The sequence below is a fragment of the Drosophila melanogaster genome, chromosome 2R (assembly GCF_000001215.4).
Source record: "Drosophila melanogaster chromosome 2R".
NCBI classification, from domain to species: domain Eukaryota; kingdom Metazoa; phylum Arthropoda; class Insecta; order Diptera; family Drosophilidae; genus Drosophila; species Drosophila melanogaster.
In genome coordinates, this window is record NT_033778.4 from 23,289,183 (window position 1) to 23,316,210 (window position 27,028).

The window sequence follows — 27,028 nt, forward strand, 5'->3', positions numbered from 1 at the left end:
ATCCCAGCTCATTTTCCACCTGCAGAAATAGTATGCTCCAATTGCAGTTGGGAAACAGCTTATCTAAGTTTTATACTGAAATTGATGCTAACTAATAAATAAAAAACTTTTTGTTTGCATTTTTCCCAGCTGTCTGTCTGGCTTCCATCTGGTTGAATCACTAACTTTAGAGGACATTATGGTTTTAACAGTATGCAACAGAAAATTTTAAATCTGGAATTCCCTTGGATTCACAGCATACTCATACACATCTTACACTTTTGTTTCACTAAACTCAGAATTGCATCGCAACAATGTCTTCCCATTTTCGCTATGTGTAGTCGTAAGCTCATGATGCCCCAATGCATGACGCTTGGCTGAGTGCAAATTCAATTAACTTGTTACAACACAAGCTAAGGATCAGCTTTGGCATCACCATCTGCCCAGACGGGATTGGGATGTGTATCTGTGTTTCGGCCTGCAGATGCAGTAAAAGTGGGTCCGAGTAAGGGTTCTCGATGCTTCTCCGCCGACATTTGTTTATTCTATTTCGAATTTTAATTCCAATCAAATTGGTTTTTGCGGTACGCGCTCAAACAAACATTTATTTGATTTAGGCCCCGTCGGAAAATGCATTTTTCCTCATTCAATTAATAAAAGATGCCGGAGGCAAACATCCATAACGAGCTGACATTTACATTGGCCTAGAGTGGCTCTGGCAAATAGAAGTTGAAGTCGAGCGGAGGCCAATGCACATGAATTTCTTAGCGACTCAAATTGAAATTGATAATCAAACGTAAATTTCTCCATGGATTAGCAGTGTAAATAAATCTGCAGATTTCAAAACTGTTTGGTTGCAGGAATATAGAGAGGCAGGATGTGCTATTTAGAAAAATGGTTGGAAAGGATTTAAAGTCATTACAATGTGTTGACCAACAGCTGAAAGTTTTGTGAAACCGCCAACTGAAAAGTACACTTTCTTTCTTTTTAAATCCCAACTCAAAATCAGATTTATATAAAATTACCATTCCGCCCGCTCAACTGACAACAGCCGACGGGCAAAATATTCTGGCTGGCCCTTTTTTCCATTATTTTCGACATTACCTTAAAAATATATCCCCATCGCAGCGGTCCATAATTTATGGCCTGTCCCAGTGCCCGCTTCCATTATGAATTCATTAGCACCTGAGGGCTGCGCGAAAGAACCCAAAAAAGGGGAATTTAAAAGACAGCATTTGGCCAATGCCAATAGGTCGAGAATTAGGGAGCCAAAAGGGCGAGTTTCGGTGGCTTTAATGTGGGATTCTTTTCAAAGCGACTCGCTCATGTATTTGCATATCACGGAGTGTTATACTAAACCAACAGACTGAAAATATCCAATCTCCCCGACTGACTGAGACTGATTTGCCCGGGGAGCCGCACAAATGATGCGATCCGTGTGGCACGTGCCCCGCCGTTTTGGCCGCAAATCGATGGTGGCCGATGGTGGCCAGCAAATCCAAAGCTATTCACGTTCCATGCCACCCAGCTGCAGTCCCAGCTGGCTGGCTGCATTCGCAATTAGATGGCAGAGTGGGTCTCTCAAGGATTTGGCCAGATTTTGTGGCGCTAAACAGCTAAATGGCCGTGACAGCTGCAATCGAACTGTGGGCCAGGACAGCTAGCAATTTATTTTTCTGTTAGCCAAATCTTGCGACATTTTATGACGTCTGCTCCAGAGGACTGGATCCGAATCGGACTCCAAGTCCTTGTCGTTCTCGTCCTCGGCCTGGGTGGGTGTCACCTCCAAGGCGTTGCCAGCAAATCAACGTCACGTCCGCCAATCCAAGGCGTCCATAAAAAATGTCTCCGCGTCTGGTCCCTCATCCAGCTCCGTGCTCCGTGCTCCATGCTCCTTACTCCTCCGTTGCTCTGTCCGCACGAGTTGAGGAATAGTTTTGCTGACTGCCGCAGAAGTAGCCATCCAAAGCTACCCTGCTTCCCCCCGATTCCGTGGTGGACATGTGTGCTCAGGTTCGTCTACGTGCCTTGATCTGCTTACAAGTTCAGAGTTCCATGGCATATCCTGTGGGCAAGGTCATTGGGGTTCACTGCATGGGGCGGTGGGGTTGCAGCAGAGGTCGCTGTATGTATAGTTTATTTGTCGCAGTTGACAAATTGATATGAATTGGATGGGAAATCTGTTGCCCAACCCAGCCGCAATCGTCATCAAATGGAATTCGATATAATCGATCCATGTAGTTGTAGATTCTTGGAGTTATTCACTTAAGGTTAAAAATGAATAGGTATAAGTATCTATATACTCGCATAATTTTAGAGCACTTTAAATATCTCAGTGATTACTGTGCCACCTTTGATTATTATCAACCTTTCGATTTAAAACCCCTGCCTTGTGTGAATCAAGTCTTACCTTTCAGCACTTAAAATGTCAGAAGTTCATTGCATTTCCGTCTGAACTATGGGCTTTGAAATCTTTTTTTTTTTACAATTCTATGGATCCGCATCAATTGTCGTCCCAGAGAAATCGGCCCTTTCAATAAGTCGGAGTTCGGCATTTGTCATGAGTCAGTTCCTCCCACTCCTCCTCCTCCTCCTTACTGCACATGTAAGTCCACGTGACCACCGTGTGGATGTGTATCCACCGGCTGGAGGGCAGCTCCACCACCATTGATTTGTTGCGGGGGCCGATGCCACCGCCTCCCTTTGACCCTTCGGCGCCCATGTGCTGCTGAGTGTTCGTCGGTTTGTTTCACTTCAATCACTTGTCGGTTGACTGCTTTCGTTAAGTGCCATCTTTGCATGTGTCCGGAGGACCAGATCCCTTTGCCCCTCCAGCATGTCCGTCCCACGGGACTGGCACGCAATGCAGATCGCAGGGCCCCCCTCGCTGCCCTTCACAAACGCCTCTTTCCCCCCCTCGGCCGCATTGCAAATTATTTGGCTCTGTCACAGCCGTGATTTGGACTTTTGATTACTTGATTACGTTTGCAATGCGTTTCCTCTCGCTCTTTGTGGCACTGGACATGGGACACTAGCTGGATCTTTCGTTGCCATCTGGCCGGGTCTCCGATTGCCCCCTTCCATTTTACACACTCAGGAAATAAATCGTAGTCTATGAATAATTCTTCATTCCATGACCATGATCCTTGTATAGGAGTAAAGTCAGTGTGGTGGTCTATCCTTCACCCCTAAAACGGAAGTGAGGAATATTTTTCATTTCAAGCATTACACTAAGTTCATGCATATGATTTTTTTGAGTGCAGCAGTGGGGCCGACAAACGCCATCATCGGATGCGGGCTGCCTCTCGTCAATGATTTAAATGGAGGTCAAGTGAAGTTCCCTTGATTGACGCAGCACATTGAACGATTTCCACCACCTTCCTCGGATTGCCCCACTCCCCCTGAACGTTCGAGTCAATCTTTTAGCCAAAATGTAATTTGCACATTGATTACATGAAGAGAAAATGAGTTACGCTGCAATTTAGTGCCGCAAATGAAGTGAAACCGATCGGCAATTTGTTGATAGTTTTGTCCCCAGCTGCGTCACAGATTACAATTGTGGGCGAGGAAGAGGCAATTGGGTTCTCTGATGACTCAGAAGATGATTGGTTACCGGGATGAGTCATGGACTCAAAGAAGTTTACAAGGATTGACTAGTTCAGATATTAGGCGACTGATTCATATGTGTACAACTAGGCGTATATTGGGGGTAGCATACGTTTTAACCTTATACCTGTATTGTGATTGATTAAAGTACATAAGTACATAAGCACCCTCTACTTTAAAAAAAACACGATTACTGTTTCCACCTGACCTATGCCAACATAAGCCCTGCAAAGTGCACTATGCGAAGGTCTTTACACCTGCAAACGGCGGCCAAAGGATCCTGGAAGCAGACAGTGGAGTTGGCTAGGACAGCTACGGCACGTTTGGCTTTAACCAACAGAAAGCCGCTTAATTGCCGGCCATTTGACCGGCGGCGATGTTCACTCCTCCCCGGCCCATTATCGTGTATAAATCAGTCAACACCCAGCCGCTCAATTTTCAACACTTGACGACTATTAAAAACTTTGGCGAATTTATTTAAGAGGAGCGAGTTCGGGCGGCCCGGAGGCGCCAGTCGGTGCGCGGAGTTAATTGCTCGCTTCCATGTTGTTTATTCTTGGTATTTTAAAGAAAATAATTCATAAATTAATTTGGACATGCGGGAAATACGAGCGAGATATGTACATACCAGAAGAGTGCGGAGAAAACGTTTTATGAAAAATCACCTCATAAATTTACGGCTACGTGAACGAACGGCAGCAATTATGATGGGTGGATGGGGCATTGAGCTTGAATGGAGCAGCTTACGTGACCTGGTCGAAGAGTCAACATCCACTCTTATTTACTCAACAATTTGGCAACCTTTTTGTTAACAACTTATCAAAAATTATGTCAAAATTGCAGCGCCACAGGTCCCCGCTCCCCAGCTCCAGCTGGTAGCTCCCCATCTTCCCGTTTGCATGGGTTAAGGTTAACCCACTGCGTCCTGGCCGCTCCATTCCCGCTGATTGGCATTCAAGCACTTCATTACAGCAATTGCCCCATTGAAGCCCAGCTCCCAGTGCGAGGAATTGAAATTTCACGCAAGTTGAGCACACGAGACGGAGTTGGCCGTAAGTGGGGGCTAAAAAGGGAGCATCGAGGGCCTAGCTGCAAAAGGGGGAGTGGCTGCCAAAGGGAGTGCAACACATGCAAAGCAATTTAAATGTCGGCCATCGCCTGAGTACTCGTCTGAGCTGCAGAGCAAGAAAATGCGATGTCAATTGGGGAGTTAATGAGATTTTTGACATACCTGAGTTAAATGTAGTATTTTGATTAAATTCAAGCTTGGATAATTTCTGCTGTATTAAAAGGTTGCATGTAAAGAAGGATTTGTTCGACATTAAATTCATTTCACAAGAAAAAAAAACATAGATTTCTATATAGCTAGTATCCAACATACCACCGTTTCATAACCACTATTTCGTTCAGTGTCTGGCCATTGGACATGCTCCCGTTTTTGCATTGTTGACCGCTGAGTGATGCAGGTTCCCTTCCATTCCGCTTTCCATTCCCCCTACCCATTGACCAGCCCCCCCCACCCTCTCCCATCAGCTTGTTTGGGGCTCCTCGCGTTTTTCGCGCCGCGCAAGCCGATAATTTATTAAAGGCGATTATTATGGCCTGGTTCGAACGAGTTTGCACTCGTCTGGGAACTGAGAACGGAATCGGGAATGGGTTTGCGAATGGATGTGGGTATGGGTATGGGTATGGGTGTTGGGATGGGACCTGCGTGTTGTGGTAATTTACTGCCCGAGGGGAGTGGCAATGGGTGGGGGGCGATCCACTGGGATCCCTGGCCGTGTTGTACTTTGAGGTATTTACATATGAAATGTGTTAAATTGAGCTCTTTTTTAGCACAAGTTTGTTTTAGCGAACAAATTGCTGGCCGACCTCGGTCCCTCGGACCTCACCACCCTCGACCCTCCATGAAATTATAGTTTCAACATTCCGACAACTCACATAATCGGCCGCCGATTTGATTAAAAAATCGCACAATCATCGCATCGAGGACCTGACCACAAAGGTTCCTCGCCCCAAGGGCTCCTCGGCGGAATTACGATGACGATGACGTCGGCGATAGTTGGCTCCTTCAACTAATGAAAAATTTGCATATCCTGCAGAGCTCCTGCTGACCCCTCCCCCCCCCCTACACCAACCCTTCCCACTCCACCAGCTTCACCAAGCTGAAAGTTTGTTTTGTTTGGGGGGCGTGGCATCGCAAAGTCCATTCAACTGGGCGAATTTTAAAAACAGCACATTTGGGCCGCCCTCCTGTTAGTTTTTGTTTGTTGCCACTTTGTGGTGAACATTTTAATTGCTTTTATTCGAAATTAAAATTAAAGAGCGGCTTAAATGAGTGTTGCAAAATGCACTTAAAGAGAAAATTCAGAAATAATACTTTTATAAAGGGTAATTGAGCAGTTAAAAGCCGTTTTTGAAAGGAGTTAACAAATTTTCCAATTGGCCATTTTTTGGCATATCAACACATAGCAAAACCTAATAAGTGGCCTAGACAAATGACAACAAGTTCGCTGGGACCCAAAACTACGATAAATGATTATCGATGGTCAACAGATATTTGTATCTTTCTTGGCCAGGCCATTAGAGCGACTTAAGTTAGATACTCAAATCAGAATTGACAGCGCAATCAAAGCTGCGATCCCTCCTAGTTCCTCTCAGTTGATTTGGCCAATGGCCAGGATAGATATCCTCCTGGACCATGTCCGTATTCCAACGTCCATCCCGACCCCTTTTCGGTCATGGAGTCTACTTTTTATGGGCCGCAAAACTTTACGCAAGCTTCCGTTTTATTCCCTTTTCTTCTGTTTTCTGGACCCTTTGGTATCCCGAAGGAAATGTCCAATTTGACAGCCGAGACACCCAAATTGAAGACATGTGCTGAATTTTATGGCTTTTAAATAAGAAACCATAAAAGGCGACAAAACAAAGGGACAGTGCACGGAAAAAGGAAAAGGAGCAGAAAGCAAAAGGGAGTCAACAAACCGGAAATTGTCAAAGGAATCAAACTAAACGGAAAGCGAAAACATTGGGCATACTCAAATGGGTATATACGTATTTTAAAAATAGAATGATAACATTTTATGCGCTTTTCGGGCAACGAAATGGAAAGTCCTCGGGGGCGAGTTCTTCATAATGAATGAACACTGTTCCACGGCGACGCCTTTTTGTCCTGCTTAAATTACCGCAGTCGCTGGGGATGGGTGACTTCGTTAACTTGGCCACGCAGGTTCAGGAGTTGGAAGTCAGAGGTCAGAGGTCAGCCCACGGGATGGGGTCGGGGGTCAGCGATAAAAGGTAATGAAAACAAACAAAACGAGACGAAAATGAAACGCACTGCAATGCCAAACGTTTTTATCTCACATTGACTTAAAGGAAAGCCCTCTTTCGCAGTGAGTAACCGACCTGCAAATGCTATTTACACATCACAAAAAAAGGCAAGATGGAAATGCTGGAAAAGCGATGAAGAGAGAGAGAGAGAGAGAGAGAGAGAGGGAGAGAGAGATAGATAATAAAACGATTTCATGATTCTGGCAAGTAAAACGCTGCCAGTGATAATGGTGAAAAACTACAGACACAGGAAAAGCCAACTGTTGGTAGTGAAAGCATTTAGGTTTCACTTAAAAGAAACTAAAAATGCAAAACGAATGCCAGGAAGCCCCTTGCAAAGCGATGAGTTGGGAAATGAAATAGTAAAGGTGTAAGAAAATCAAGTTGGAAATGAAAATGGTTTGGTGTGGACCATGACCGCAACGTCCAATGACGGGTCACAACTGCTACGGGGGGCTGCAATTTCCTCTGAGGGAAGACGAACCGGGGAGCTAAAAGCTTTGCAATCCTTGTTAATTGCGGGCTGCACCAGTCGGGTGGACTCAAGTGCAGGTGGTGGACTCATCTGAATTTCCGCAGCACCTCAATTAAGTCAAAAGCTCAAAGCTCAAACAATAAAAGAGCCAGGTTAAGTGATTCAACTGCTCCCCACTGGCCAGTTAAGAAATAGCTCTGATCTCAGCTGACATAGGTAAGCATTGTGAAACCCTTTTCGGAAAAGCCTTTTAACGCAGGCCCAGTTCATTCGTCCATTGATCCGTCGATATAACCGATAATCGTCGCATCTAAGCCAGCACAAATCACTTTGATTCCCCATTTCCAGCCAAAAGCAGTGTTGTCCATCTAACGGGGCGGATACTTAATATCTTCTGGGATACAGTGCGACTTCCTTAAGATGGTATACCCTTGGATAACTTAGAGTAGTACAGTTAGGCAAAAATAACTCCTTCAAATAGTGACTGAATAATGTTGCACTTAATCCACCTTTTATCGGGTATATATTGTAGTTCCATTGCGGCTGGACTTCTACCTAGAAGTACAACTGTAACTCAAGCTCTTTGTTTGTGATTCCTTTTTGTAGTTGCCTGGGCATAGTGTGACAAAATCGCTTGAGCCGGCTTAACGAGGCTTGTAATTGAATTATGCGATTTCATTGTGATTATTTCCCCAGTTTCCCCCCTTTGGAGCAACGCCACGGAGGAGCGCTGCCTGGTGGCCCCGTCACTTCTGAGTAATGAGATACATAAAAGTTATTTAAACTTTTAAATCCGCGTCGCTGCCTTTTACTTTGGCATTCCATTTCATCCCCTCTATCCAGCGGTGCCTGTCGGCATGCCACGCCCCCGCGAGAGAAGGGGGTCTTCGGCGGAGGCTGGCTAGTTAAACGTTTGAAAAGTTTTCCAACTGAGCCGCTGAAATGATTTGGAAAATTACAACAACCAAGGAGCAGACAGCGGAGCAGAGCCGAGCAGAACTGAGCTGAGCTGAGCAGATCAGAGGAGCTGACAAGGAAATACAAATGAGTCGTCGTTTTTACGGCCGCCCCCAGAAGAATGCTGCTGTTGACAGTCGCTCTCACCCTTTGTTTTCCCTGTTTTTCCGTGAAAAGCCACCTCCTACCGCACCCACTCCGACCCCCCCGCCAGCGCGCTGCTCGTGCATTTTCCACATGCCAGAGGAAAGGGTTGATTGGCATTTCTCGCAGAGTAAGCAAAAGTTTTTCCTTGCCTCTCTGTATATTTTTTTGCCCCGTTTCTTTGTTTCAGTGGGGCGCCAACACCTCCCGGCCAGCCCACACCCACACACTCAAACAAACGTCAATCACTTGGGAAAAACCCAACCCGAATGCCCAAAGTATTGAAGTGAGTTAGGATCCCAATTTTTGGTTACCAGTATTCATAACTTTCACTTAAAACGTAACATTCCTTGTCGTGTGTTGAAAAGGACATTTTACTCAACGCATAACTGCAGGGTACTTTTTCTCAGTGTAGCACTCGACACATAGGCAAGTGTTTCATTTTTTGGCTGATTGCGAGGCTTGGCCATGTACATCTCTCTATCTGCTTTCATCTGGGGCTGTGTGGGGGGGGGGTCATCCCCCGGCCCCATTACCCCCGGCTCATTGCCTTTGTGGGCGCCTATTTGAACTGGTTGAAACCCTCTGTCTCTGACGTCCTCCGAGCGAATGCCGAAAATTCATTTGTATTTCAAAATCCCTTTTTGATGAACTCTACGTTTTCCTCCTCCAGCTCGTGTTTGCTGGTTTTTTCCGTGCCCCTCCCCCTAAATTTCTATCTGCCGACGCCCCTGCTCATCGTCCTTTCAGCCGTATTTTACTGGAGTAATGCGATTGCCTCAAATGTTTAAGTACACGCAAAGGAAAATGTAATGAAATTTAATATTCCATAAGATTTTTACTTTAGTTAACTCTTATTTGCGATGCTTCAATTTTGAATCTTCAATTCCTTAATACGATTTTTGTCAGTGCATTCGTCTACCTTGTTTCGTTGCATATTACATGCATACATATGCTCCAGAATTCCTCCTTGTTAGTTTACAAGAAGTATTCAAGTTCAACGAAAATGATTAAATCGCAAAAAACTGAAGTGGAGTTGGGCTTTGTGTCTGGCCTTTTCCCCCCGGCTCTTTCCCGCTTTCCCGACCAGCTTGATCCCCCAAAACAGACGCCATAAATTATCATGGTAATGTAGATTTTGTGCGAGAGGCCAGAAGGGTCCGTATCCGGCTGTTATGCCGGAATCAGGACGTGGACCCGGACCCGAACCAGGACCTCGTACCTCGTACCCCGGACTCAATTACCTCTTGTCTTTGGCCACGGGAAAGTACCAGCACTCGTTGAATCATAATTGCAGTTGCGGATGGCCCTTGAAAAACTTTAATTGCTCCGCAGGGCTGATGGTGGGGGGATCGATGGTTGGGGGGATCTGTGGTGGGTGGCGGGCCTTAAACCGATTTATTTGATTTATGGGCTCTAGGTGCTTAGTGCTGGCTGGCAGACAGATTTCCCATTCGGGGTGCAGTTTCGCTTTTCGCCAAATTGAATCAATAATGGCCGCTCGCAAAAAGTAAAACTTTTGCGATTATAATTTATTGTGTTTTTGCCGAAGAACAGTTTTTTTTTTTTTTTGCACTTGCAATTAATGTCAGACACACCGACGACAACGATGGGCGGCGAAAGAGACGGCGACAGCGACAAAGACAGAGAGGAGACGAATGAAAAACAATAAAAGCGAATTACATTAAAATTACACAATCAGCAAAAAGCAGCAGCAGCAGCAGAAAGGAAGAAAATGGAAATGGAAACCCTGTTACACTGCACTGCGAAAAAAGCGAACATAGTCGACTATTGGATACCCTCCTAATCAATACAAAAAAGGAGTTATCACAATCTCTTCTGTAATTTGAGGCACTTTTGAGCTTTCCATTTCCTTTTTAATGATATCTGAGTTTGTGGCAAGTGCACTTCTAGCCCTAACAATCCCAAGCAGTATTACCTTCTCCTGTGAGAGAATTAAAAATGCGAAATGATTATGGGGCTGGGGGTAGTGTGGAGTTTTTCAGCGGGAAGTCTTGGCAACAGGTTCTTGAAACGCAATTGAAATTGCTGCTAAACGAGTTTTAATTAGACAGGCGAAGCCGGAGCAGCCAAAGCGGCTAAAACAATGAGCTGGCGGCGGGATGAAAGCCAGGTGATTCCGCACGGGATGGCTACTAATGGTATCCTAATTAGATGATAGTCAGTCCAGTCAATGCGAATGATGTGCTAAAAGTGTGAATGATGTCCGTCTGCCCCTTTGCCAGCTCCCCTTGCGAAAATCAAATCGGAACTGCAGCAGCAAAAAAAAGTCCACTTAATTACTTTCTTTGGCGAATTAGCAAAGACGGAAATGAGCGCGGAGATGAGTGCTGAAGTGGAGCAGAATTGGCCAGAAGGGGGGCTAATTCTCGAGAGACAGGACCCACAGAACTGGCACTGAAGGAGCTAATCACTGCCAATGCTGACTGCTGAGTGGAGGAGTGCCAGGCGATGCACTGAGTAACAAAAGAGCAGCGAGAATTGAGTTCCCTAATGGAGGATAGATGGAATGGTTAATACAGTAAACTATAATTTATAATCCCCCAATAATGCTTGATTCCTAGAATTTTAGAAAGACTGGTGCAACAACGGATGTTTGAATATTTAAAATGGAGCTTCCGTTTCCGTTCAACTTGAACGTGGCCAGCAAAAAGTCAGCACTTAATTAAGCGAATGAAGTAATTATCATGAATAAATCATGGGCAGCTAAATGAAATGAATGAGCCCATAAGCGGTGAGCCAGAGGCACGTGAACAGGGCTACCGCTGCCTCCTTGGTGTCACCATCTCCTTGGGCCACCACCACTCTCCTTTCCCCATTGTACACTGTCCACTGTCCACTGACCAGAACCAGAACCCAAAAAAGGACGGACATTTGTCGCTGGGCGAGATTGATTGAGCGTAACCTCGACGCGTTTCTCATTGTCGGGCGAATAGCAGAAATTTCTTGGCGTTGTGCTCTGTGTTAAATTGCTGGAATCGCTGGGATCGGCAATGGATTCGGAATGGAGACCCATGGACAAAGCATCTAGCTGTGGCCACCGATGCATGCCGTTCATCTGGACGTGTCTACCGCCTTCTTGTCCCCGTTTGAGGATTGCGCGAGCTGACAACGGAATTGATTTAATGCCTCTTTGCAGCAGCCACAGGTGGAGTTGTCCACATGTCCGGATGTCCAGCTCGGCCTGGGCTGTCGTCCGCATCTCACAGATTCGACTGGCTCCTCTTAATTGGGCCCACTTTGGCGGTAGCGCTCATTCAGGCCTGTGGCTCGGCCACTTTTTGCGGATCCCGGCTGGCAGAAAACATTTTAATTATGGCCGAGTGATAGGAACAATCGTATGGGCATTCCTTGGGCCGAGGGGCGGGGCTTTGATAAGCGCATAATTGCCTTCAATTAAGCTGGATCGCAGTGCTTTAGACGGCAAAAACTTGTGGGACGCCTTCGAGTCCAGCTTAATTGAGTTCTCCGCGGATATATATATATAATATATGTGAATTCTGCAACAGTTTTATTTCAACTGCGACAATACAGACTATCGAAGTGCTCAAGCCACTTGAATATATGGAATCCATTATTCGGAAAATCCATTAGTATATTTCAGCGGAGGACTTGAAGCTACCAAATTTCCGTTCTACACTTAAATTGATGCAACAATTGAATGCCTAAAATCTTTTTATATGCAAATTATTTGTTGGGGTTGTGATTTTGAGGAATAACATTTATCGCATTTACCGGTTATTTGATCAACATAAATGAAAATGATTTTATAAAAACAGAATTAAGGTGTTAGACAATTTTCTAGTGTCGGATAATAAATCGTGACATGGCCATTCAAAACATCCAGCATTCACTCCACTTAACTGACCAATGACATGGACTACGGATTGCTCATTCATTTTTGGTTCTGAAAAATTCAGTTTGGAAGCTAGGACAGCAAAAAAGTTGAGCTGGCTGAAAACAGGAATTTGCATATTCGTCGCACTTTTTATGGTAAAATTGAAACATTTATTTATAAAGAGAGGACAGGCCAGGAGGAAATCGATAAATAAAAATAGGATAAAACGGCAACAAAGGACGAAACATCAAAATTGAAACGGCATTTCAATCAGCAGACAAAAGTGTACCATCGAAATGGAACCGGCGGAGGATTGACTGCATCGGGATGGGAGCGGAGATGTGGATTGGGATTGGGGTCTGCGATTGGGAGATCGGGAGTGGTGCTGGTATTTTGGGGAACGGAATGGCTTGCAGCAAGCCCGGATTCTGGTTTTGGTCGAGTTTTTGCCGGATGTGTTTTTGTTTTGGTTTTTGTTTCGATTTCAACCTCTGGTTCTGATTTACCCCACTTTTTGTTTGTTGCCAGCAAAATGTTTTCACACCAACTTGGCCCGGAGAAGATTTTTTCTGGGCATTTAGCTCGCTTGTGTGATTTATTCGATGCTTTTCGGCAGGCAGCTCGAAAAATGCAAAGGGGGGCGGTGGGACGGTGGGGCGGCTCACTTGATATTTGGTCGAACTATCTGCCTATCTGTCTATCAGCCTTTTTGTTTTAATTAAAATCCGAACTTTAATCAATCGGCAAGGTCCGCTTCGGAAATTGGTAAAATGCAGCTGGGTTTCGCTTTAATGGTGCGGCATTTAAATGAATTTCAAGTTTGAGTTTGACGAGCTCTTGTCCACAATTGGTTTTCCATCAAACAAATTGAAACACTCACTCGGTGAGCTCAGTCACTCGGCTAGTCATTCAGTCGGTTAGTCAGTCAGTTAGTCATTTAGTCAGTCGGTCGATTCTCTTGACTGCACTTAACTTAAAAACGTACCATTTTATACGGCCAGGGCCCCCACATCTCCTCCACTTCCATCTCTCCGGGGACTTTGAGGTCGGCATGTGGTTAGGGGTTGGTGTTTTGGGGTTGGGGTTGATTGGGGCTGGTGTCGGGCATTGCGGCCATAAAGTATGCAACTTCATTGATAACATTTATTTCAAATGCACTCAAAAACCACTCAATAGTATGAAATTTGCTGCAGTTTACCTGCTCACCCGCCCACACACCCACTCGGACCACAGGCTCCATCCCTGGGGTAAAGGATATGTGAAATGTGGAGTGTGCTCGTATCGCATGTCGCTGCTTTAGCCCTACCAAATGAGCAGCAGCTGAAGTGGGGGATGCTCGACGCGGGAGTACCGCTTGAAACAAATGCTAAGCAAATAAATAGCACTCAGCTAAAATGTTTACTCTTGCTTAGACTTATGGTTAGTATATAAGATAAATTTACATTATTTATTTTAATATATAGCTCGACACATGATATCGCACATGATTGCAATATGCCGGGTATGACTGGTTATTTATTCTATTTCCCACATGCTTTGCATGACTGCAGAGAATGTAACAATATATTTAGTCTTTGTATTACATAAATTTCATTGAAGTGCTTCCATTCGTTTCCCGTTCGATGTGCTCCATGAATATTTCACTGGGGAGTTTGGGGCAAAGCCCACAGACGCACATAAGCAACTTCAAGGATACGGCGTGCCTATCAGGTTGACATTCAATTAAACTAAACCTGGTCAGGTCCCAAGAGCATTCCAGGCATCTGGAGCCCGCAACCTTGAGCCACCACCCACCGCACATGGCATCTTCATGTGGTGCTCGAGTGGATTTTCCCGCATTTTAGCATTTTCCGACCAGTGCTCGAGAAGGATGCGCACTTATCCTTGAGCCGCACAGTACTGCATTCCGGTTTAATTGCATTCATATTTTGGCAAAGGACCAAGTCGCTGCTATTATTTATTGTGCGTTTGTAAATTAATTGCATTCAGCAGGGAATTTTATTGGCAAACGCTTTAACGAATGACTTGCTTTGGCTTTTTAATTGCAACTTAAAAACTTAACAGCAATCAAATGCATCAATTGCTCTAGACTGCGTACGTGTTTGCTTTGCTTTGAGAAATGGGCAAATCGAATTGGCTGTTTGTTGCCTTTTCTTGTTTAAATAACCGAGAATTTAAGGCGAGATTATGCAGCATGGATGCACTAGGTTATATTGTATGTATATGGACATAGTTTACCGAATAATTCAGCTGGCTGCCCACAATTTCATTCCCAATTAATGTTAGTTGTGCGGCCTTTAAACCTGATTATATTTCATGTTTCCCCAGCCGCTTCATCAGCAGCCATAATTTCCATTATAACTTATTGTCTTTCTAATTGAATGAACCGTGGACAGATCGAGGGAATTTGGGTGAATCGGGGGGAATGGCCTTGCCCAGGGCAAAAATCTATTCATTGTCCCATTTGCATACAATATGCCAGTTATTACACTCGGATATGTCCGCAAAACGCATATACATATATATTCGTATATATATATATATGCGTACGTGTGTGGATTTGCTGGCTGGAGAATTTGGCTGTTTGTGTCTGGCCTAAATGGCTGAAATATGGCCAGTTGACTTGCCAGGGTCGATTTTTGCATAAATTAGAAATGGCTCGCTGGCCAAGGGGTCGCCGGAGTCGCAGGAGTCGGAAGGCTCTGCAAATTAGGTTACATCGCCAATGTTTTGGAAAATAAAATAAATACACTTTGTCTACGTGCGTCGTCGGTGCGCATTAAATTGTAAGAAAAGCGAAATGACCTACTTTGTTTCATCGCACGGGATGCAACACATGCAAAAGTGCAATTTCATTAAATATCCGCAAGGGACACAACAATGCGAGCCGGGCAACTGGAGATAACAAATTACTAGTCATGAATAATAATAAGCAAAGGACTCTCTGCCCCAATCTTCTTATGTCTTCTTATGCAACTGTAATGAATATCAGATGATGATGATAATGATGATACTGATAGAAGTGCAGCGAAGCGACGTTGACGATGACAATGCTGACAAGCCGATGAACATAAAGGATATGAACGAGTGAGGGGGGGGGGGACTATCAACTGGGATGTTCCCGTAAGCCTCCATCGCCATCAAGTATACAGAATAAAATAATCACTACGAGAAATGGTTTTACAGCTCAGTCGAATAAGAGACGACAGACCAGACCAGCGATAAAGATGTCCTTGCGGGAAATTTCAGATACTTTTCGGAACACCCGTGGCAATTCGCCAGTGCCAAACTGGGAAACAATGAGTAAAATTTCATTACCGGACGATGGGATGATTTCCACTACAGAGATGAGAGCGCTGATGGGATGCCGAAGAAAAGGGGTATCAGTGGACGGGTGGGTGGCAGGCACTTGGCGTGGCAGAGGAGGTGCAGCAATCTTGACGGGAATTGAAATTGAAAAGAAAATGAATGAAATGCGCCGCGAGGAGGAGAACGAGCAGGAACGAGGGAACAGCTTACTCGGCCCAGCTCCCGCCGGAGTCGTAGTGCTGCCCCACTTGGCGTCCGCCTCATTGCCATTCTTGCCGCCTGTCAGCGCGACTGTCATCTCATCCAGCGCCAGCCGGAGGAGCCGCTAGTCTCCTGCGCTGTTGTCCTCTGGTTATTTGCATTAAAAATATTATTCATTGCAATCACAAGGATTTGCGCAAAAATGCCTGCAATGAGCCGTTGTCGCTACATAAAATGCAATTGCCAGGAAAAAGGACGAGGCGAAACTGGAATGAATCCTTTTTGTCTTCAACGAAATAAGCGAATAATGGTATAACTGTGACACAGTTTAACTGGCGGCACTTGAAGCACTCGCAAGAGGATTCGAATTTCACAAGATTAACGATGCAGCATCAATGAATAAGAATCATAACGAGGTGCTCGGATCAGCACAGCCAGCAGTTCCTATTGCCATATTGATGATCAAACTCCGCTTACAATCAGTCGGTGAATTCTAAATGCATATTGACAAGAAATCCTCCTTTTTAATCGTTTAAACTGTTGCAAGCGGCAACATATCCGCTTTCTTGTTCAATTCCCTACACTGACGTACAATAATTGGACCCATTTTCAATACCCATAATTAACTCGCTTTGAGAGCTGATTTCCATAATTGCTTTTTTCACTGGGCCGCCAACTAATTGCTGTGAATTTCAACAGATATGCGACTAATGTGCAGTTGCCGCCAAAGTAGCAATAATGGAGAACACACAACGGCACCATCTAGCTGCAACATCGCTTTGCCGCAGCGGCAACACCAACTGCGACAACTGCAGCAGCAGCAGCAGCGGCGCATCAACAACATCTGCACTTTGATGTTGCCTCATGTTGCACAAGCAGCATGCTCAGCAGAGGGGGGGATTCGGTGGCGATTTAGGTGGCTCAGGGGGGCTTAGGGGTACCTGAAGGCAAGGAAAACTGGCAGCCCAGAGCTGATAAATTGGAAGTGCATTTGACGCTGCTGGCGGAGAAGATGTTGCTGCTGTTGCACTGCAAGAAATACCTTGTCAACTTGTACAAGGAAAATCTATTAGAATATTTCTTATGAATAGGTACTTTCTTACATCGATACCATGACAATCAATCTCTGAACCATATGAATCATCAAAACCCCCTCCATTTCTGGGCACTATTAAATATTGCTTAAATATTTATATATATATCCCCTTCAGTTTTTCGCTGTGCACTGATTTTGTTGTAGCTGCTGCTCCTAATATGGGCGATGATGTTGCATTTGCATTTGCATTTGCTGCTGCTGCTTCTGCTGCTGCTGTTCTTGTTGCAGTTGCAGTTGGCCTGGTGTCGTGTAGCCACCCATCGCCTGCTGCCCCTCCGCAGTCGGTTAATGAAACTGCCAAACGAGGCATCGCTGCCACATCCGCTGTCTCCCGAGCCGCCATCTATGTGTGTGTGTGTGTAGCTGTTGGCCAAGTGTTGCTGCTGCAGCTTCGGCCGGTGACAGGGGCAACATCATCATCACCGGCAGGCAACATCCCTGCCCACTCCGCCAGTCTCCGCCCAGCGAGCAGTCACGCTTGCTTGTCAAACACTCTGGCAGACTCTTACGATCTCCGCCGTCTTCGGATGCACCTCCTCCTCCCCCTGCTCCTCCTACGCCGCTCCGTAGCAAAATCCATTTGCATATTTGCATCCTTATGCCTGACAGTTAACGCCCCCCTCCGGACTTTCCACCTCTTGCAAGCGGCGCGCTTTTAACGACAAAGTGTGAAATTTCATTGAATTTGAGCTCGTTGACAAAAGTGGAATGGCAGCAGCAGCAGCAACAACGCAACAACTGCAGCAGCAACAACGCGCAGCAGCAACATCGCAGGTGTTGCAGCTTGTTGTTGCTGCCGCTCTTGTTGTTTGCAAATTAATTTAAATTATGGTTGCTGCGTTTTTTTTTTTCGACAAGCTTTTTATGCCATATTAGCTGAAGGCTGGGGCGAATTTTGTAATGGAGAAGGAAACCAGCTAATTTGGGAAAATCGATACTATCAATTAGTTTGCGTTATTTTGAAAACAACCACTTCATTATTGTATGCTAATATTTCGCACAGCGATTTTCAGTAGAGATTGCAGCCAGGTAGTTAAACTGAAAATTTTAATTTTAAGTCCACTCTTTAAAGAGTAAAACCTTTGGCATTTTAAAATATTAGAAATTTAATACACTTCTACGTTTTGTTGTTCAACGCGTTTGGAAAATTTGTGCGTGGCCACTTCTTGCCACCATGGAAGTAAGTACACAAATCTAGTGCTGCCGGAAAATAGTTTTGACCCATTAACCCGGGTTGCAACATTTTTTCCGCCACTTTTGCTCCACTTACCCGCAATGAGGATTTTCCGAACTTGGGCCACACGGCTTTGGCTTTAAGTAATTTTCTAATGACACCACAGAGGAAAAATGACTCTCGAGGACGACTTGGGGGCTGGCAAGTTGTCTCCATTCCCCCCCAGTTTTGCAGCTCCTGCTGGCGACGTTCATTAGATTAAAAGCAATTTACAGTAAAACTTTTTGCCACAAAACGCCTTTTGGCCCGATGTTGCTCCGCCTCCCTTCCAGCCCCCCCACAATCCAGCTGTTTCACCACACGTTCTGCAACTCACATGTGCCCAAAACGCCGTGCAAATGCTGCCACCACCAACTCCTTAAGCACTGAGAGAAAAGTTATAGTGCATAGCACAAATTATATATCTTACAAAAATACCGTTCTTGAGAGTTATGTCTACTTGCACATCATTTTGTGCATTTGATATATTTGCTTAATAATATATTTAATATTCGTATTTCCTCCGTGTAGTCATTTGGTGCTCTTTCCTCTTCTTTTGGAATTCAACAAATTTGCGGATTTGGTTTGTAATTTATTAAATTTATCGCATGCTCAGAGCGCCTTAACAGTCGTGCAACGAGGAGGAGGAAGATCCCGATGAGGATGAGGACGATAATGGGGATAAAGATGAGGATGAGGGTCACCACCCAGTGGGGCGTTTGGGAGAGAATGACCTACGCCTGCTAATGTCTGCGGTTGCGCTTTTCCGGCGGGGGAGGGGGAGGGGATGGGCAGTGAGGAGCAGATCCCCCGGACGGAGTCTCCAGGCAGTGGCATCTGCAACATTTGTTGATGACAACCCAAAGACACGGAGTGCAACATTTCGGCGAACATTTCGTTGGCCGTATTTTGTGTGCGGCACGCCCATTTGGGGAAAGTCATTGCGAGCTTAGAAGTTATTATTTTGATTTATAGGAAAAGTTCGTTTAGCGAGCGAAAGTTGCTCGTATATTTTCCGCAGTGGAGGATGGAAGAGAGGGGAGTTTGAGGAGTGAAAAAAATTAGATAGAAGCACAGCTTTTAAAGTGTGGCGAGTGCGGGGCGAAAGGCATTTGTATGTATGCAGCTCTTGTTTTCATTATTAGTGGCTAAAACTTTGAAATGTATCTGTATGTGTGCTTTTAGAACTGAAGAGGATTAGATAGAACAATCCAGCATACGGTTCGGAAAACTATTCTCACGATAAATTCCGGACTTCTTCACTGCCACAAATTCCCATTACCATAAACACTAACACTTTATACGTTTTGCACGACAGAAGTTTTACTTCCACAGAAATTTTTGCTAATGTTGCTCCAATAATTTCCAAATTTTCATACCGTTGCCAGCTTAGTCTGCAAATTGTCTGCTGTGATATTCTTCTTCGTCCAGCCACTGGAACAGGGCTTATCATTGTCGGGATCGCCTACGTTTCCTACATCCTTCTCGTTCCCCGGACACCCAGATGCGCAATACGAGTCATGGAGATCGGAGCAGTCCGTATTGCAGATATTTCGCCAGCCCTCCGAATGAATGTGGTAGAGACGCACGATTCCACCAGAATAGGCATCCTTACTGGTCGCATGGTAAATCGCTCGCCTGGCCAGGTCATAGGCCTCCTGATCGGAGAGATCATAGCGGTACCCAGTGTCCAATACGCCGAGCGCATATGGAGAACCGCTGCCCACGGAGAAGACTTGACCATGGGATCTCATGCCCTCCGAGTCCACGTAAATCAGCTTGGGTCCCTCGTCGTCGAAGCCGGCCAGCATCATGCCCATCACCAGACCCATGCCCTTGTACTCCGTGGATATGTTGCAGATGATCCGGGCAGCCGTGTCCACGGTCATGCGTTTCCGATAGCGCAGCTGGTGCAGGCGACACTCCTTAGCCAAAACCCGATCCCAGTAGACGCAATCGGCGGCTCCGCCGGCCAATGTGCCCAGCATATAGTCGTTCAGCTCGACTATTTTCCTCATCGTCTGGGATCCAATATACTGGCCAGAGGTGGCCCTAGAATCAGCACACAGAATCACTCCTCCGCGATACTTGAAACCCAGAGTGGTGGTGCCGTGATCGAAATCCATGCGAATGCCACAGTGCGACAGGATCTTGGGCAGATTTTCAGCGGGCTTGAGAAGAGTTTCAATCTTAGATGGATCTTTTGGATTATGAAACCTATACTAACTCTTTCGAAGGGAGGCGCCATCAGTTCGTAGGGATTCTCAAAATTACTGGTTGCCTCGCGAAGCTGCTCCTTCTGCCATTCGGACTGCAAGTCATCGAAGCGCCGCATAAAAGGCATTTTATTCATGCCGCAAATCGCTTCCAGAGCCATTATGTGTTCAAAAAGAGTTTATTATTTCCAATAAATAGTTTAGTGTAATGTGTAAATGAGCACACTAAACGAGCTCGAATGATTGTGGAGTTAAGTCTCTAAGGCATCTTACAAGTGTATCAAAAATGTACTTTAATCAAAACAAGATCACAAGATCAGAAAGCTGGACATCTTGTTCCCATCAAAATATCGCATTCCGCTTGAAAGTTTCGCTCCACTGGACAATCCGCAGCGGCAATTCGCAGTCTCCGATTCCATTGGCATTTCATGGTTAGTGGGTGAGAGTGGTCGCAGCGGCACTTTCGCCGGCCACCCAAGTGGAATCCAATGGACCTTCTGTGGGCAGTGGCAGTGGCAGTGGCAGTGGCGCCACCGCAGAGATACACGACATTTTAATTGGACTGCCGGGCAGGGTCATCATCGCCACCTGCCGAGATGCGAAATTGGGACCAAAACGAGTGGGGAATGGCATAGAAGGTGCTTTCGCAGTGACCACGCCCACTCGCAGGCGGTGGCAAACGGATTAGCCGCTAATTAAAGGCCAATTGGCAATGTTTGCCAAACTGTTTGAGTCCGCGGGTCGACTGGCCTGATACCCCCCGTGATATATGTCCCATCCCAGTGGCAGTCGCAGTCACTCCGGCTGCTCCCACTGCCTCCATTAGTGGACGCCATGTGTCACTGATCTAAATTTATGCAAATTGCCGAGGACTTGGCCTCCGCATTCCCCAAACCACCGAATTCCATTTCCCATTCCCCATTCCGCATCTCCCATCCGCCACATTGGCACATTTCATTTTTGCACGCGCTTTCCATTGCAGCCTGCATTCCCCCCGCCCTTCGAATGGAAAACTAAGGGGGCGGAAGCAATTCGGAGAAAGGCGGGCTGGAAAGGAAAAATCGAGGCAAAAGAAACGAGCTGGCTAAGCCCTTCATCCAAACATACCCTAACTATGAGTACATGAAACCACTCACTGTTATTTTATTGGTCACGAAGCATAATAGTTTACTGGACTATCTAAATGTTAAGTCTAAGTATTAGTATTAAGTATTATTTAAGTATCCAATTGGATACTTAAGGTTTGTCGGTATATTTTGTATATATTTATTATATAAACTTTAGATTGCTGTAGGGTATTCAGCTTATCAACAAATATGACAATTCTTTCGCAGCGCTGCAGTTGCTGGATAGTTTTGACAGCCAGCTCTGATTATTAAATCACAGGGCAGGGACAAACTGGAGCCGGGGCAGCAATCTGATATGCAAAATCTCGTCTAACCCAGACGATGCTACTCCACCAGCTCCTCCTGGCCACCATCATCCTGCATCCCGAATCCCCATTTCCCCCTCCCTGCCCTGCGCGGCATCTGTCCTGCGTTAATTACAGCCCAGTTTTGTGCACTGGCAACAACTTGTTAAAAATTTCCGCTGCCAGTTTATTAGAGGGCAACTAACTAAGGCAGCGTAGTGGAAGAATCTGGCCATTCCCTTCGCTTTTGGCCTGAAGTGGCTGGCAGATTACTCAGTCTGAACCTGTTTTAATGACTAAAATGACGCCAAGTCAAGAGCGAATAAGAGATTAGGCCAAACTTGAGCTTCCCGTCTGCGAATCGTTGCAGCGCTGGACCAAGAGCACGATTTTGTGGCATCGGATTTAGTTGAGAGCCAAAATAATAGCCTTTTATTCGGTGCATAGTTCTTAATTATTTACAATTTGAAATCACATGAGCCTTATTATACAATAGATGAACTATGCAAGATGAGCGAGTTGCTTAATAGACACTAAACATTGAATAACTTTGCTCTCAATCCACTTAGGCAACTTTGCTGAGTAATAAAAAATAAACCACCTTGTTGACAAGCTTAGGAATATTCCCCGAATCTTTTCAAAGAGTTTCTTTTTAAGCTCTCGAATTACAAAAACGAAACTCCGCCGAGAATTGTTAAAATAAAATTCAACTAAGGCGCACGTAAGCAAAAAGCGTTTTAGGGACTTTCGCCGGCGAATATTTTATTTCACTTTCGTTTTATTTACTTTTGCCGCTTAGCATTATTGTTTCAAAATCCTTCAAATCCGTTGTTTTACTGCTTATTGTTCGCCAACTCAGCCCACCAACTTTGTTGCCAGCAACTTTTAAGCTTGCTTAAGGCGCCCAACCAACCAGACTTGCCTGCTCCCAAAATGACGCAAAACTTTCCCATGACTGGGGCATCATACCCACCACCCACCAAGCCACCGATCTCAGTGAGCCACCCAACCACCGCCGTCCAATTTGTAGTTCATCATCTGTCCCGCGGACCTGTCAAAGCCCCAAAGCTGCCCAAATTGTGACAGAGCGACGGTCGGCGGCGGGGGATTCCCCGAAAGCAGTTTTGACATTTGCGTTTAATTTATTTTAATTGAAAAAGGCCCGCCAAATGGATTAGGCCGTCGTATTCACTTGCGGCCCAGACTTTTCCAAAATAATGCACATCAAAAAATCAATAGTAGCTATCATTAAGCTAGTTTCCACTCAAATCTCTTTTCGATGACCTTCAGGTTAAGTATTCACCTGAAGCATATACAATAAAACACGCTTTTCTAATTTCCATTCAATTTACATTAAATTTGTCTACGTGTGCTGCTTATGAAAAAGTTGATCCACATTGATCCGCCGACATCAAAGTCAGATACAAACCAGTGGGGCAAACTACAATACAATATTTGTACGCCAAACAAAGTGCGGGATTTTACGATGATGCATTAAATTAAAAACTTTGGCCTGAGAACAGTCCATTAGTCGGGCAAAAAGTACACGAAGTCCAATTGCAATGCTTATTTATGGGCCAGATTAAAATTTTATAAATGGAAAGTAATTCCCGAAGTGCGGCCATAAAACAAACTCCCCGGCCAACCGCTCAAACTTTTTCATCATCTCGCCAGGAATCGACATCTTGAGGGGCAGAACTTCTTGTAGGTTTTAACGACTAACGACTTTGCATTGGTTTTCATGGCCAGAGTGCCGAAAGCATTCAAGTTGGCTTTTATGGTTGACACAACATATTTGCCGGCATTCCAAGCCAATTGCCAACTCTCACATATCCGGAGATACGCATCCTAATTGTTGCGCTCCAGGATTTTATGGTTCTTTGAGAGCCATTAATCCGAATTTGATATCTGCCTAATTAGTTTTCCCTGCTTGGCTTTTATGGCCAACAGCGTCGTAAATTTTCATGATCGATTCGAGCGGTAAGGTGCGAAAAGAAAACTCCGCCCAGACGATAGGCAACCAAAAACAACGTGTTTCGTTTGCTGCATAATTGAATTTAATTATAAATCATCCATCCTCGCTGGCTTTTCTCTTTCTTGGATTGCCTTTCCGGGATTCGGGCGGGGGCAAGGATAGGTGGTCCATGTAGAATTCGATCACCATTTGGGGAATGCGTCTGTTGGCCTCGATACCTGGAACCACTTCCACCACGGGCGAGTCCTTGAACTTTATCAGAAACATCGTATTTTTATTCGCTGTCGTAAAAACGTAAACTATTTTTTCTACCATCCTACCCCGGACAAATGGCGTGCGGTCCATTATCTAAAAGAAAATAAAACAGTATTACTTATAAGTTTTCTATACCGGGAAAGCACCTAAATTCAACACTTTAGGTTGAATGCAAAACTCTTGCAACACTGGGTCGTTGACTTTGAGTCACATGGAATGTGCCGGTGCATCGTCGGCACAAACTTTTTTCTTTCACGCCGCCAAACAATGCAAATGCACTTTGATTGTTGTTGACCAACAAACAGGCACGCGTCCATCGCAACTCCGTGGCGGCAACAGAGAAAAGTGGCAATGACCAGGGAGAGCTGCTCATGTGAATGCCACGCTTCTGAGTTTTGGGCCACGGCTTCTTGCCGCATTCGATGGACGATACTGTCAAAGAACTGAAAGAGATTCCACTTCGGGTGATTCTCCTCTGATTATCGAGGCAATGACAATTTCCTCAATTTATGCGCACTGCTATGCGATTTAATTGCGCTGCATCGCTTGATTTTAGTGGCAATACATGCATCGCTGATTATAAGGAAACTCACCCGTTTAATGGAAAAATTCGCCTGGAAAGATTAAGATGTTTGGTGAATTGCAACTTTTTCACTGGCAGTGTTGCAAGACGCTAAATTGGCATGGCATGTGTTATCGATATTTGCAATTACATAGTTAAGCATTTTTTTCTGCCGCTGCCAACTTTTTGCTCTTCCCTTTAATTACCAACTGTCGCACCTGAGGCCAATTATCCTGGAAAAAGGTAGGAAGCGTTTGCAAAACATTTTAATTAATTGAATCGTGTATGCCAGCCGATAGGTCGATGTTACCGCACATACATATGTATGTAAATATTTCAATGACTTTAATTAACCAAAAGCGTGGCAATTAATTGACTTTGCATGCTCAATTTAATTAATATTTGTTGTTGCCTATTTGCCAAAGGCTGTGCAACATTTAGGCTGCAACTAGGGCACGTTTTTGACTGCCGGACGCATTAATCAAATTGTGAAAAACGAAAATGTATTGGCATTTGATTAAAGCCATTCTCCGCGATTTTCCCTTTTTTTTTTGTTTGTTTCGTTTTTGGTAGAGGGGGGGGGGGGGGGAAAGGGGTTGGAAAAGTGTCGGACGGAATGAAATGAAATTCTTTATTTTAATAATGCAAGTTTGCACATTTTTAATTGTGCTGCCGACAGCTGCAAGAACTTGGCTGCTCACTTGACCCACAAAGGTGCGGCCACTGCAATTGTGGGCGAAAGTGGGGAAAAGTGGGCGGTGGTGGGCGAAAGTGGGAAGTGGGTGTGTGCGCTCAGCGGGGCAAAGGTGAAAGGTGGAAGGTAAGGCGACAAAACCCGCGCTTGCCATAAAGGGACGCTGCAAGGACATTACGACTAAATGTAAACAGCTTAATTAAAAAATAAAACTCCGCTCGGCACGTACAAGGAAAAACAGTGCTGGGAAAATCCAAGCACCACCCACTGACGCCCCCGCCCCCCCTCGCACATAAGACCACCCACTGGGGACGGGGTTTTTCCAGCATGTGTGTGCGGCACGCTCTCTTTATTTGCTTAAATGCACAAAAGTGTTTTTAATTTAATTTTTCGTCTTTTCGCACACACCACTCGCTCCTACTTTGCACTTTGATGCAGTTCCTAATTAAAATGAAAGTAATTTTTCATCAGCAACCGGGGTAAAGTAAAATAAATTTCCCGCCGCCCCCTCGACAGCCATTCAAGTGCTCATTAAAAGTGTTTCAAACCAGTTGCACAGTCTTAAATATGCCATTATAAAAAATGAAATGTTTGCCATCTTTTATGTTTTTTAGGGGTAAATTGGAAATTATTTGCTCGGTAGTCTGGCGCCAGAGTTTTCCCCACTTGCCACCCCAGTGTCGTCGGCGTCGTCAGCTGTTCAAGTGTTTCTTCTCGAAGTCGAAACTTTTCTTTTAAATATTTCCCATACTTATCCCCAGTCATGTGCTGCAAAGTTTTATGCATACGCATTAACGTGAAAAGTGGGCTGGCGAAGCTGGGAGATATTCGCATTTGGAGGGCGATGGTCCTCGGAAAATGCAAGCACCCCTACCCACTGCATGCATATGTGGTGAAAATGCCAACCCAGGACAGCGGGGTAATTATAAAGTTTGCCGCTGGTAACTTTGGTGTTAAGCCTTATCCGCCAACCTGCCAATAAGTAGTACCAAAAAGCGATCGGGATTTACATTCATAAGGTTCTGCTGAATACAAACTGGGATTTTTGCTTCACTTCCGTAATCGTGGGTTATAATCAAGCTTTTAGCTGAAAGTGCAGGAACTGCCCTCGCAGTGCAGCCAGCCGTGAAGTGCATGTTTCTCCAATTTGCATGCCAAATTGTTTACTTCTCTCGTTTCAATGTGCTTTATCAATTCGAGTTAAGTTGAGTTGCATGCTTGGGGTTTTCTTCGAAGAAGAAGAAGAGAGAGTCGGCATGCGAATTAGTTTTCCCAATGAAATTTCCGCAAGAAACGATGAAAAATTGCCGCAGATTTCGCGGGATAAGCAACAATTTGATTTAGTGAACTTACTGCGCCAGAATGTCATGCATAAAGTTTTGTAGCACTCTTCATGGTCTTAACGGGACGCACAAATAGCTTTTCCCGCCCACTTTTCCAAACCCACTCCGCCCGCCCATTTGGCACACCTGGATCCACCACCCCGATCCCAAATGGCGCTATCAAAGCCGGCGAATGTCTATTTAATTGTGTCTGCTACGGTGTCGGCATCTCGATGCATCGAAGCCACCCACTTTCCAGGTGGGCGGTGGCTGGTGGATGGGTGGTTTGTCAGCCGGGCGGCAGCATCAAATGCACTTTAGCCCAGGGTCCCGTTAACTGACACGGCATTCTGATGACCAGTGCTGCATTCTCTTCAGATTCGAAACGAAATGCCAAATTGGTAGCTATATGCAGTAATCAAAT

At 45.1% G+C, this 27,028-nt stretch overlaps 2 protein-coding genes and 1 long non-coding RNA gene across 3 annotated transcripts; all 3 read right to left on the minus strand.

Moving 5' to 3' along the window:
- Window positions 1–1,494: 1,494 nt before the first annotated feature.
- lncRNA:CR44783 (long non-coding RNA:CR44783) lies at window positions 1,495–2,195 on the minus strand. Its single transcript, NR_124712.1, has one exon. It is a non-coding gene; the product is annotated as a long non-coding RNA:CR44783 (long non-coding RNA).
- Window positions 2,196–19,471: 17,276 nt separating this feature from the next.
- Window positions 19,472–20,634, minus strand: Prosbeta5R1 (Proteasome beta5 subunit-related 1). Its single transcript, NM_137932.2, has 2 exons — window positions 20,397–20,634; window positions 19,472–20,340 (listed from the first exon to the last, which is right to left on the minus strand). The coding sequence occupies exons 1-2, from the start codon at window positions 20,544–20,546 to the stop codon at window positions 19,543–19,545; spliced, it is 948 nt and encodes a 315-aa protein (NP_611776.1). The 5' UTR covers window positions 20,547–20,634; the 3' UTR covers window positions 19,472–19,542.
- A 3,200-nt stretch (window positions 20,635–23,834) lies between these two features.
- Window positions 23,835–24,672, minus strand: HP1Lcsd (Heterochromatin Protein 1L chromoshadow domain). The gene is made up of 2 exons (NM_001259549.1): window positions 24,620–24,672; window positions 23,835–24,119 (listed from the first exon to the last, which is right to left on the minus strand). Exon 2 carries the CDS (start codon window positions 24,114–24,116, stop codon window positions 23,865–23,867), a length of 252 nt encoding a protein of 83 aa, NP_001246478.1. The 5' UTR covers window positions 24,117–24,119; window positions 24,620–24,672; the 3' UTR covers window positions 23,835–23,864.
- Between the last annotated feature and the right edge of the window lie 2,356 nt (window positions 24,673–27,028).